The following is a 13,629-nucleotide window of genomic DNA, read 5'->3' as shown; positions in this document are numbered from 1 at the left end:
GATTAAAAACATGAAAAAAAATGGAAAATATCTGTTGACGAGTTGGCGGTGCACATGCTTTGTAAATCCTGCAATCAACCAAAATCTGCACGACAGTTTACGAACCGGATTTTGATTTCGTTGCTCGATTTTGATTTGATGATGAATAGACTCGTTAGTCAAGCCAAAATGTAACTCCATAATTCCAGCGTAGTTCCGCAAGGGTGGAAACTGGACTTTTATAGTCAGTTAACTCTCTTGCCTCGGGAAGATGACATTGACACAATTATTAGACTTAGATAGGATGTTGTTCTGCTCCTGTCATTCTCAGTTGGAATACACAAAATAATTTACAACATAGAGATATATACAAAAACTAATCAACACCAAACCTACATTATTATTTAGTGCTGATAAAATCCTGGCCCACCTTCTGTCACTATTGTCAAATACTTGTTGAATAAGATACTCTAAGCATTAGCAAAACTTTGATGGCAAACAGGCTTGTGCTCATTCTATGGTGAAAAATGAAGGCCAAAATAAACTGGTAAATCTGGAAATTGAACCAGTGAGCAGTGGAATCTGGCAGTTGGGTGAATAGTTGCACCTTACACCTCTAGGCTACCCATTCCACCTCAAAGTCAAACTTACATGTGCTGTACTTGAGAAGTGTGTTGCGAGGTGTGCGTGGTCCGCGTGCTGTACTTGATGTTGCTCCCACTGCCTCGTCTAGCATGTGTATAGCTGGAGGAAACTAAGGAAAACTTGTCAGTTTGTCTCATAATAAACGAAATAGTTATACAAGGAATTATGTCCATGTTTATCATGTTTATATACATTTCCCACAAGAAGATAAAAAATATAAAATACTTATATAATATTATTTGTTTGTTATTCTGTTTCACAAGTTAAAGCTGCAAATATTTCAGCTATATGACCATGATGACAGTGGCCAGTAAATCGATTCTGGACCAGACAGTCGAGTGACTATTATTCTGAGCAATGATCCACACCACAGGGTAAGGATGACTGACAATCGGTCAAGTCACCAAGCCTGACCACCTGATCCCATAAACCACCATTTACAACAATTATTAAGTAAACACAACATTTGTGATACTTACTTCATCTTTTGACATTCAGGAAGCATCTCTATGTATGACTCAATGTGCATGGTTTAATTATCAACATGCTGTCAAAAGTATTAACCTCAATCATATCCATGTATATCTTTACGTACTGGGTCACTTTTTAAAATGGAAAATAAAATAATTATGTATGAAAATATCATGATAGGTATACATGCAAATGTGAGAATTCAGACCAATGGTGGAAAAAAGCAAATGACTTCTGTTAGAAATGTATGTGATAGCAGCATCAAGGGTGTCTTGATTAGGCCACATAATATATTATCCTCCATGATGGATTGTTTTCGCTTGATAAAATATGTGTCAGTTTTGGCCCGATCCCCTGGTGTATCACTCTGTATATCTAGAAGTGATAGAAGGATACACTTTTGTAGGTTGATTCCAGCACTGCGTCGACGGAACATCTGACTTTTTTCATCTGGCCTGGCTTCAGGCAGGTCAGAATCCAACATTGCCTCAAATGAGGCTTCACCCTATAAATTTAACTTAAGTTTAATCTTCACAAAAGTAAATTAACCTGAAAAGATTGGTTAATAGCTCTGAAACAATGCACACTTTTATTTTATCATCATTATAATTCATCATATTCATTCACTATATCCAGACGTACCCTATTTTCAAACAGTTAAGATGACATTGCTGATATTTTGAGGGATGAGTGAATCAAAACTCAAATTCTGCTTCACACCAGTAGGTAATGTCTTCAACAATAGAATTCAGCTCCATTAACAATCCTTGATAAAAGGTGTGACATCCATTGCCTCATCTGTAAACTTATGCTGCACTCGAGTGATGTCACCTATTTTCGAACACCAGATTGGCTTGCTACTTTAGTGGGGTTTCCATGAATGAACAGACCTGTTTGGGCGTAGAGTTCTCAACATATTTCTAGCAGGTTGGCATTAAAACTCAAACCGTAATTGAAAGATTGAAAGTTTGAAACCTAGTCACAAAATATGAATATTTGCCAAATCATAATTTTCACTCTTCCTTTTCATCATGGCATGGGCACAAATTCTGAAAGACGATGGACTGTTCTGACAGTACTTCACATGAGCCCAATGTTGACAGGCTGAATGTGTGCACTCTCAAGGCGACAGCCTTGTTGACACCCAACCTTTCGTTATAATGTAACAAAATCACTTTCAATATGACTGTTCGAAAATAGGGTACTCGGCGATATAAAGAGTGGTAACATCCATTAATTAACAGTTCATTAATTCTTGATTGATTGCCATTAGCATTACTTTCATGAAATCATCTTTGACAGGTATATGAGGGCGCTTAAGAGACACATTTTCACAAAAATCTACAGATGTTGTGTTTCAATGAATTTTCAGGTGTGATCCACTTTTGACAAAAACTAAAACCTATAATTTAAATGATCACATCATGAGAAATACAATAAACTGGATGGAAATGTCACCCTATTGTACGTATGGGGGTCCATCCTTTCCACCACGGGCGGATTATGAGGATAAACTCGAAGATATCTATTTTTCAAGTTGTTAGATTCGCGCTTTTCATTTCATGCCGCACATTTAAAGAACTTCCGGTAAGCTGCTTACAAAAGACGAATCGGTATCAATCGGATGATTAATATTTAAATGTACTCACATCCACCATGATTGACATTAATGTCTGCGAAAAAATATTTCGAAATTATTTATCAATTCATTAAGATGTATTAATCGCAAAATACAGGTTGTCTCCTGAACGCATTTTAGTACCTCGGAGCTTCATTTCTACTTTTCAGATTGATCGTAAATTCAAGATGGCATCCTCCAAGAAGAAACGTGTAAATGAGAGTCTGGCAAGTCGTGATGAAGATGTCGAGGCTGGAGAAGATGAACTAGACGATGACGACCTAGAATCTGATGATGAAGATGACGATGATGAATTTATAGATCAAGTACATATGCTAATTTCAACCAAATTGACGATAATGTCATTGCATAATTAGACAATATTTTCATGCAATATTTCTTTTTTTTATTTGCAATCATTGTAAATTTAAATTAGGTAAACTAAAGGTGTGCAGTCACAACCACTTTTTGAGAGCATTAAGATCTGAGTTTCTGACAATACAGTAAGTTGAATCAATTTGTCTGCTCAAAACGGACCACACTTGGTCAAAACAGCCCAGTGTCATTCAAGAATAACTATTGTCGTCGATATTACAATGAAAAAACACACCGCAGAAGTATGTTCATTATCCCTTATTTACTTAAGTCATATATATCAACACATACTTAAACATATTGATATTTGGATACAGTCGTGAATGTACATTCAAGACACACTTATACATTCACACACATACACATTTTTGCAATTATACTTGTTATTTTATGCTCAAAATTGATTATGTTTTGTGTATGACACACATAATCAATTCAAGTATGTTACCATGGTCCTTCAGTGTTCACTTGATTATATCTCTGCTTCCTGGGGAGTATTCAACCCAAGCTGCCTGTGAGGCTCTAAAAGGTTAACAGTCAAATTACCATTTCATCCTAGCAAGTACCCATTCACCAATTTTCTGAAAAAGAATCTGTAAATTGTATTACACACAAGAAAATACTGACTGTCATGAAGATTTTTTACCTTCGCTCAGCGAATAGAAAACTTTGGATTATGAATATTCTTGCTTTGATATGCATGATAACTACAAAATCATATGCTTGTTAGTCCTGAAACTCTAGTTCTTGTAGTACTAAGTGATGAAGTGGCACTGGATCTCAAAAATCAATATTCAGTTTCTATCCTATAAAATGGATGTTTCTTTTTAATCTTTCAGGAGGTTCAAGTGGAGTTTGAGGCTCGGATGCCAATTGATTCAGATTTTCATGGTATAAAGACTCTACTTCAACAGGTATGTCAATTGTCAACATGGTAAAGGTACTGATTGAAATAACTGTGATCAAGCAAAAGCATGATTATTATTTGAGCTGTTGGGTAGTTGCTGATTATGTGATCGTATTGTTCATTCAACACCTGTAATATGATAAATAACTGTTTTTTAAATATGATACAACTTACAGATGTTACAGTATAAATCACTTTAATATAATTCTTATATATCATGATATATTGTGTCTAGCATGTTTATTTATATTTTTATTTCAACAGTATTGTCTTCAGAGCATACTGGATGAACTGTAATTTTCCAAGTGGGAAGTTAATATGTTCATCAATATATCTGTTTATTTTCAGTTGTTCCTGAAAGCCAACATCAACCTGTCTGAGTTGACAGACACAATCATCGCCCAGAACTACGTAGGCAGTGTCATCAAGGTGATGTACAATGGTGTTTTCATATTTAAAATATGGGGGGATCGGGTAGCCTAGTGGTTAAAGCGTTCGCTCGCAACGCCTAAAACCCGGGTTCGATTCCCGACATGGGTACAATGTGTGAAGCCCATTTCTGGTGTCCCCCGCCGTGATATTGCTGGAATATTGCTAAAAGCGGCGTAAAACCATACTCACTCACTCACTCATTTAAAATATTATCACTGATTATGATCATTGTTCAGACTATTATTTCAGAACTTTCAAATTCGTCATAAAGAACACCAAGAAACTAGTGTTTGTAACCATGGTAACAGTGATTTGAAAGTGTTCAAAGAGAAGCAATTTCCATGTTATAACAGGGTTTGAATTTGGTAGGTTGTATAAGTTTTTTAACCTGCCTTTGAAATTGGATAATCATTCTCAATTATCCAGCATATTATTATGATCTCCATCCCATTATGATGCACACACTCTGGATCCATATGCCACCAAAGCCTCCTTGCGGACACAATCTCCATCTCCTGTATTGCTAACCTGGCACAGAATTTCTGTCACTGATGAGCTTAAACTCAACAACTAATCAAAACGACTTGTCTTAAATGTAGATGTTCATGAATACAGCAGCTTTGGTTGAGGAAGACCTTGATATGTTTAAATAAAGGATTTTATGACAAATCAAACTGAAATTGTAGTGAGAAAAGATGTTGGGGAGGTAGGGGTTAAGTCCTTAATATCCTCCCAATCGTTCCGCAATTGTATTTCGGTCGGTACATGAAAACTTGAGTCAAGTACTTTTGATATTGTTACTTCCCTATACAGAGTTCCTGTAACCATGGTAACTATTATAGTGTCATTTTATTGGACAGCAATTTTTAGTGTCTTGTTCTTTAAGGGGCATTCACACGGTACAACTAGTTGTATACAATTTGTTGCATGCAACAAATTGCATCGTGTGAACAAGCAAGTCTACAACTAGTTGTACCGTGTGAATGCCCCTTTAAACCAAACCAAAACAAATTTGTCCTTGTTTTTATCATAATGGAATGGAGATGTGATACGCTGTGGATGTTGGATAATGTGCCTTGAAGGTTCCGATACAATTCCTCATCTCAAGTAAATTACCTAAAACAGAATGTATAATGTGTGAAAAACCCTGCAGAAATCTGTTAAAAGTTTTGGAGAAAATGATTTGTATGTGATCTGTTCAGTCAGTAACCCCAGAGTTACCTCCCTTTCAATGAAATTTATTGAGTGAATTTGAAGGCTGAATTGCATCTGGCTGATTCTAGATATAGACTAGCTGTCACCTATGGCATGTCTATATGTTCATATGGCTGCTGTAAATTTCAAGGCTGATATATAAATAGTGTAGGTACCAACAGTTGTTTTGTAGCCTTGTCAAGCATGTGTAGCAGTGAAAGTGTGGATGGTGTGCATGTTGTTGACGGAGTCCCCGTTTGCTTGAACAGTGTGACTCTCCGGAGGAGGAGGATGAAGAGGAGGATGACGATGACCCCGTGTTCGGTATCTTCACCGTCATCAACCTCACAGACAAGAAGGTCAGACTTGGCAAATTACACAGTCTTTTTCTCACCTTACATAAAACTACTAATTTATGATTGGTTAAGGAGCTGGCAATTTTTTTCCATGTAGCCTGCCAATGTAGCCCGCTGAAAAAATAGTCGGAACACATCTTAGGTAACTTGCATATCCCGAATAAATATCGTCAAATGAACCAATGTTTATCCTAATGCATTGGGTAAAGGGAAGTAACTCGGTTCATTTGAATCGTCAGCTACTAGGTTTGAAACTGTGGACATATTCCGGATCTGTATGAATGAATATCGGTAAGACAAATTCGTTATCAACTGTTCCTACACGGCATCTAGTGTGGTGTACCCTGTGTGTGAACCTATGTACCCTTCGCCCGACAGCTCCAGATCGGTTGACAACTTCTAATGCCCAAATACTTTGAGTCTACTGACCTGAACATGGCTCTTAGAATCGTTTTTAGTAGATTTTAGTGTTATGATGTGGACTGTTATTAGTTGATCATACCAGATCGAACAGAATTTTACGGGACTCAGACTTTGGACTTGGGCTCTTGTTTAAAGAAGCTGTAAATGGCAAGATTAATTGGGTATCCAAGGTTAAAAATACTTTATATAAATTTGGTTTCGGTTATGTTTGGGAAAACCAATCAATTTCTTATCCAAAACTATTTATATTGGAATTTGTATCACAATTAAAATATATACATGAACAAGAAAGGCATTCAGATATTGCTAGTAGTCCGAAAATGTACACCTATTCTTTATTTAAATGAAATTTTTGTGTTGAAGCGTATCTTCTAAATATCAATATTTGCTTTATTGCTTAATATATGTGCTTTTCGGCTATCGTTGTAGTTCGCACACACTCCATATTGAAGTGGGTGGATATCACAATGTCACAAGAGACCAAAGACTTTGTAACCTCTGTAACATTGGTCTTATCGAAAACGAATACCATTTTCTGTTAATTTGTAAAACATATAATAATCTTAGAAACAAATATATTCCAGGAAAATATCATGTCCAATCTACATTACATAAATCTAACCTATGTTGTCATCACGTTATGCTGAAACCATGAAAAACCTTTCACTATATACATGTTTATTCCATGCCATGAATATTAGGAGCTCGTTAATGTCCACCGTGGGCCTGACTATCTAAATGTACAATGGGCCGATGGCCTACAGTGTGAATTGAAAAAAGAAATACAACGACTTCTGCTGAAGGAACAGTCAGTGCCAACAAGAAAAACTGATTATCTGTTCCATGCAAAGAATGCAGTTCTCATGACCTTGGCAAGGGGCAGCATTTGTCACAAGGATCATTATTTGTAATTCCTGTTTTAAAATAAACAAATGCCTATTGTCATCTGAAGAAAGGAAATCCATAATGTATATAATTTTGTCGTGAAGAGATAGTTTATAGACCCCCAGTTGCACTGAAGGGGTCGTTGTCGGCACAGGTACAACAGAAATGTACCGTAGCCCAAATCAAAATACAGAAAAGTATCAGGTGCCCTAAACGGAGGATGAGTCCATATTCCACAACCCGAAACCGAAACCGGTTCATGTTGTAGTTCTGGTTCGCCTGATTACGAGTGCATGCGTGCACCGCGGAATATTAGATTAATGTGCATACGTCACTGTGTATGATCGTTTCCTATATGATACGCTGGAATGCAGCTTAAGAAGATAATCTTAATGGACTCTTCCTAGGGTACGTTTCTGTATTTTGAGTTTGGCTAGGGTACATTTAAAAATACAGAAACGTACCTGGGATACATGTCTGTAGTACCTGTGCCGACAACCCTTCATTTACTTAATATATACACTTCTGTTATTTTCCGACAGGGTCTTGTTATGTTTTCGAACCCTCAGAGCTGTATCCAGAATGTATGTGACTCCATCTGCATTATGGATAGGTTTCGATATGCAAAAATAATTTTGATTACCTGTAGATAGATGGCTTTGTTCATGTGGCTGTGACATAAGGTGGTGTGATGCCAAGTTGAGAATTAAGTATGTATTTGTGTCTCCAGGACCGGGAGAGTGTTCAGCAGATCACAGGCATGTTGTCAGAGAAATGTCAGACAGCAGGTCAGGTGGACATGTCAAAGTTCTCTCTCCTGCTAAACGATCCAGACAGCCATCTTGGGTTGCTCGTGAGTGAGCGCTTCATCAACATACCACCACAGATTGCTGTGCCATCATTTGAGTCACTCAAGTAAGTTGGTTGGTTGGTTGGTTAGTTGTTTTACGCCACACTCAGCAATATTCCAGCTATATGACGGCGGTCTGTAAATAATCGAGTCTGGACCAGACAATCCAGTGATTGACGTCATGCGCATCGATCCACGCAATTGGGATACGATGACATGCTGCATGAACCAAGTCAGTGAGCCTGACCACCCAATCCCGTTAGTCGCCTTTTACAACAAGCAAAGTCGCCTTTTACGGCAAGCATGGGTTGCTGAAGACCTATTCTACCCCGGATCTTCATGGGTACACTCAAGTAAGTACTTACATAGCTGGATCATTGCTCATGACGAAATTATTTTCACTTTTTGTGATAATTACATGAAAAATCATGTTAAGTAATATATCGAAAGGAGGGGTGGTTCGGTCCTCTAAGGACCCGTGAAGACCTGGGCTAGAGTAGGTCTTTAGTAACCCATGCTTATCGTAAGAGGCGACTACGGGATCGGGTGGTCAGGCTCGCTGACTTGGTTGATCCATGTCATGGTATCCAAATTGCGTAGATCGATGCAACAAACAAACAGTTGTCTGAGGTGTCTCAATTCGCTGTTCAGAGTTGCATACCTTGGGGACGCCAGAAACCTGTGATTGTGGATATGACCCCGGTTGCCCAGGTCATGTTACTAGGTTTGTCAGCACCATACCTGTGCTCGTGGGTTTCACTAAAGTGGTAAACGTCAGAGACCACCATCACTGTGGGTTTTCCTCCGAAGAAAGCTGACACACTATGATATAACTGGAATACTGTTCAAAGCGGCGTTAAAACCAACCTCACCTTCTCACTAATATTGGCTGATCTTGCCACATGATACCACACAGTGATGGCTACTCCAGGAAAGCAGAAATAAGGCACTTTTGGTTTTCTTTCAGAGCTAAATGTTTATTGGCTGTGATTTAGCTGGAATATTGCCAACTGTGGGATTCAGTCATGACACCCATATACTAACACCTGAGAAATTGCAACTACTTGGGAAAGGAATCCATAAACCATCTCTATTTTTTTTTATCACAACTTGATGTGATACTTTCTTTTGAAAAAGGGGTGGTTGGGTAGCCTAGTGGTTAAGGTGTTTTCTCGTCACGCCGAAGTCTTGGGTTCAATTCCCGACATGGGTACAATGTGTGAAGCCAATTTCTCAGGTGCCCCGGCTGTCATATTGCTAGAATATTGCTAAAAGCAGTGTTAAACCTCACTCATTCTTTTGAAAAACATCAGAGGTTTTAAACCTTTAGAAATTCTTGACATATCAGTCTATATTGTCATTCTTCAATCACCTGATTGATAACTGATTTCGTAATAATTTCAGAGTACCATGAAATTAACACATTTTCATAATTTTGTCTTGAGATGTTACCCACAATGCATTACAGGAAGGACCTTCAGAAAGCCGTCAACAAGAAGATGAACTTCAAATTCGCCAACTTCCTTATGATCAGCAAGACATATCGGATGAAAGTTCCGGGGGAGAAATCTGGTGCCAAGGACGACCTGCTCTTCAGCAACTCGGAGGAGGAACTTATATATGAGGTACTTTTGGTGCAAAATGTTGTCAAAATTCAAAGAATTTACCATCGGGTCAGATGGAGAGTTTGCAATTACTTTTATGGCAGAAACTATTTTGCGTTTGAGAAGACGGTGTCTCTTGGCATCATATCATTGCTTGTTTGTTTAATCAAAGTGGTTGGGGCATGGGTTGTCTGTGATCTAAGGTGGTCTGTGATCTAAGGTGGTCTGTGACTTAAGGTTGTCTGTGAGCTAAGGTGGTCTGTGACCTAAGGTGGTCTGTGATCTGAGGTTGTCTGTGACTTTGGGTTGTCTGTGAGCTAAGGTGGTCTGTGACCTAAGGTTGTCTGTGATCCCAGTTGGTCTGTGATCCAAGATGGACTGTGATCAAAGGTGGTCTGTGATCCAAGGCGGTCTATGATCCAATGTGGTCCGTGATCTAAGGTGGTCCGTGATCCAAGGTGGACTTTGATCTAAGGTGGACTATGATCCCAGGTTGTCTGTAATCTAAGGTGGTCTGTGATCCAAGGTGGACCTCTGATCTGAGGTTGTCTGATCCAAGATGGACTGTGATTTTAGGTGGTCTGTGATCCATGGTGGTCTGTAATCCAAGGTGGACAGTGATCCAAGGTGGACAGTGATCTAAGGACCCAGGTTGGATCCCCAACATGGGTACAATATGTGAAGCCCCTTTCTGGTGTCCCCAGCCGTGATATTGGTGGAATATTGCTAAAAACGGCGTAAAACCTCTTTAACTCACTAAGGTGGACTGATCTAAGGTGGTCTGTGATCTAAGGTGGTCTGTGTTCTGAGGTGGAGTGTGATCTAAGGTGGTCTGTGATCTAAGGTGGACTGATCTAAGGTGGTCTGTGTTCTGAGGTGGAGTGTGATCTAAGGTGGTCTGTGATCTAAGGTGGACTGATCTAATGTCGTCTGTGTTCTGAGGTGGAGTGTGATCTAAGGTGTGGTCTAAGCTGGTTTGTGATCTAAGATGGTCTGTGATCTGATCTAATGTGGTCTGTGATCTGATCTAAGGTCTGTGCACTAAGGTGGTCTGTGATCTAAGGTGGTTTGTGATCTAAGGTGCACTGTGATCTGTGATCTAAGGTGAACTGATCTGGGGTTGTCTGATCTAAGGTGGTCTGTGATCTAAGGTGGACTGTGATCTAAGGTGGTCTGTGATCTTAGGTGGTGTCTGATCTCATTTAACATGGTCTGTGATCTAAGCTTGACTGATCGAAGGTGGTCTGTGATCTAAGGTGTGATGTAAGGTAGACTGTGATCTTAGGTGGTCTGTGATCTTAGGTGTGATTTAAGGCAGTCTGTGATTTAAGATGGTCTGTGATCTAAGGTGGACTGTGATCTGATCTAACATGGTCTGTTGTCTGATCTAAGGTGGTCTGTGCACTAAGGTGGACTGTGATCTGAATGATCTGTGATCTAAGGTGGTCTGTGGTCTTTATGTGTGCTATAAAGTGGTCTGTGATCTAACATAGTCTGTGATCTAAGGTGGACTGTGATGTCAAGCTGACACACAATGACATAACTTTCATACCAATCAGCGTGGCCATAAATGAATTCTCTTAAACAGTAAAATTATAGATTATTATCTGGACAGAGCTCCAGATAACCTTTTGAGCAACTGAGTGTTTACTCTAGGGTTTCTATTTTAATTGGGTTATTACATTTTTCATTGGGTAGCCAATATTCTTTCACTCATCTATTAATAACTATTGGGTTTTCCCCCAAAAGAGTGAACATTTTAAGATTTAAAAAAAATAAATGTTTTAGATGTGTATAACCATGATAACTGTTCTAAATATATAGGCTTGACTCCAAAAGTAAATTAGCTCGTAATTGTGTTTCGGATTTGGAAATTAGCTCGTTTGTATGCATGCTGAAAAATTTTCATTTGGTATTTACGAGTGTTGTTTTTCATTTAATGCATTCGTTTCTGTACGCAAGTTAATTGAAACTAATTGGATTTTGAATATATTTGGGGGGTATTTTAAGCAAATACGATGCTTATCTGTAGCTCTGTCTAGAGATGTCAACATGTCAACTGATGTCCTTCAGGTCTGTGACTCGCACTTCACCTACTCCGTGGCAAGTGAGCGGGACTCCGTGGTCACCGGACAGTGGGACGACGAGGACGATATGGAGGCTCTACGTACAGTCATGACTTTCTCAGCAGATAAACTCGACCTGATAATCGACAGACTAAAGACAGAGCTGTCAAACACTTGAATAAACTGTTGAAACCTGATGAATGTTGTGATTGTGTCACTTGTGGGTTGAAAGTCTTAAGAAACGTCCGTGTCTTCAATAAACCAGGGCCCCATGTCACAGAGCAATTGTAGCGCTACGACTGTTGTAAGTAAATCTGTGTCAAAGTATGGGAGTTAAAATAGTCGCAGCACTATGATAGTTCTTGAAATAGGACCCTGGTCCCCGTTCCACAAAGCGATCTTAGCGCTAAGACTGCCGTAAGTCTATGTTAAAGTATGGGAGTTTCGATCATCTCAGCGCTACGAGCGCTTTGTGGAACGGGGCCCTGAAGTGTTGATCACATCTTTAGTTTCCTTAGTGTTGCTCAGCAACTTATGTTTGGTGCCAAATTATCAGCATTGTCCAGTTCAATGTTATAATCAGTGGTTTAGATATGAGATACTGCTTAAGATAAGTTAAGGAATGTCCAATTCATTCCTATTACTATAGTTGATCTGTTATTGCATAACATTATCTATAGTAATATGAAATAATCACGTGTTCTTAACTTCTTTTGAGTAGTATATATATACTCACCGTCTAAAGAAACGCGAACCATAGAGACATATAGAGAGGTATGTATGATAAGAAGAGATGTTTCGAATGTGTACCAATTAATGACAAAACTAACAATCTGTCAAGTGTTCCCACAGAGTGACTTTATTCCTATCACGATATGCTGCACGTGATTTCCCAACTTTACATGCTAATGGTGCATCTCGTGTCATGGATCTATGATGTCACATGCGATGTGTTCATGAGCATCGGTTCACACAACATACCAGTATTTTTGTTCATCGAACCAATCTTATCGCTCTTCATATATTAACCAAGATGTATGGTATTTGCGTTTTTTTTTGCGGTGAGTATATATCCTACATGGAATGATGTTTCTGTGTTGCAATTAATCACATTTGTTTCAAAGAAACCTAATTCCAGGAGGGTCAGTCGGGTAGCCTAGTGGTTAAAGCGTTCGTTCGTCACACCGGGTTCGATTCCCTACATGGGCACAATGTGTGAAGCCCATTATAACTCAAGATAACTTGTATGTGAAACTCAAAAATGAGTGGACATCTGACAATTACTCTGGCTGCATGTTAAAAGTAGAAATTCTGATATTATTGAATCTGTGCGCTTCCATGCCATCCCTCGATGTTGTGTACTTACTGTACAGGGACTTAAGATAAACAAAGGGGCGGTCGGGTAGCCTGGTGGTTAAAGTGTTCGCTTGTCATGCCGAAAAAACTGGGTTCGATTCCCGATGTGGGTACAATGTGTGAAGCCCATTTCTGATGTTCCCTGCCGTGATATTGCTGGAATATTGCTAAAAGCGGCGTAAAAGCATACTCACTCGTCACAGCTGTCATATGTCTGTAAAAAAACATCAGTCATGAATATATGTCCCTTGGTATATGTAGACCCAGAGAGGGGTGTAGAGGCGTGCCACACCCACCACACCCCTGAAGTAGACAAACCTTATGACATACACAAAATCACGTTACTAAATTATTTGGTGACACGTTTTCAATAAAAATAAGAAGTAATTGACAATTTTTAAAATGTTAATTGAAATTTTCCTCAGGATTTATTTCCGTGTACTTCTTAAAATTTGTCTCCGTTTTCTA

The 13,629-nt window shown here is 38.9% G+C and overlaps 2 protein-coding genes across 3 annotated transcripts in view; one reads left to right on the top strand and one right to left on the bottom strand.

The window, feature by feature from the left end:
• LOC124115908 (nuclear pore complex protein Nup107-like) overlaps window positions 1-2,701 on the bottom strand; it is a 33,926-nt gene extending 31,225 nt beyond the window's left edge. For both annotated transcript variants that reach the window (XM_048402610.1, XM_048402611.1), the window contains exons 1-3: window positions 2,554-2,701; window positions 1,492-1,600; window positions 631-723 (exon numbers count right to left, since the gene is read on the bottom strand). In XM_048402610.1, the coding sequence (XP_048258567.1) occupies window positions 631-723; window positions 1,492-1,600; window positions 2,554-2,577 (226 nt within the window). In that variant the 5' untranslated portion in view covers window positions 2,578-2,701. The remainder of the gene's footprint in view (window positions 1-630; window positions 724-1,491; window positions 1,601-2,553) is intronic.
• Window positions 2,702-2,872: 171 nt separating this feature from the next.
• Window positions 2,873-12,002, top strand: LOC124115910 (BRCA2 and CDKN1A-interacting protein-like). The gene is made up of 7 exons (XM_046477071.2): window positions 2,873-3,039; window positions 3,928-4,002; window positions 4,344-4,424; window positions 5,891-5,980; window positions 8,016-8,200; window positions 9,604-9,760; window positions 11,813-12,002. The coding sequence occupies exons 1-7, from the start codon at window positions 2,902-2,904 to the stop codon at window positions 11,981-11,983; spliced, it is 897 nt and encodes a 298-aa protein (XP_046333027.1). The 5' UTR covers window positions 2,873-2,901; the 3' UTR covers window positions 11,984-12,002.
• The last annotated feature ends 1,627 nt before the right edge of the window (window positions 12,003-13,629 follow it).

Source organism: Haliotis rufescens, unplaced genomic scaffold (assembly GCF_023055435.1).
Source record: "Haliotis rufescens isolate VD_foot unplaced genomic scaffold, xgHalRufe1.0.p SCAF_27, whole genome shotgun sequence".
Classification (NCBI taxonomy): Eukaryota; Metazoa; Mollusca; class Gastropoda; order Lepetellida; family Haliotidae; genus Haliotis; species Haliotis rufescens.
Note: the sequence above shows the minus strand (reverse complement) of the source record. Positions and strands in the feature narration are given on the sequence as shown.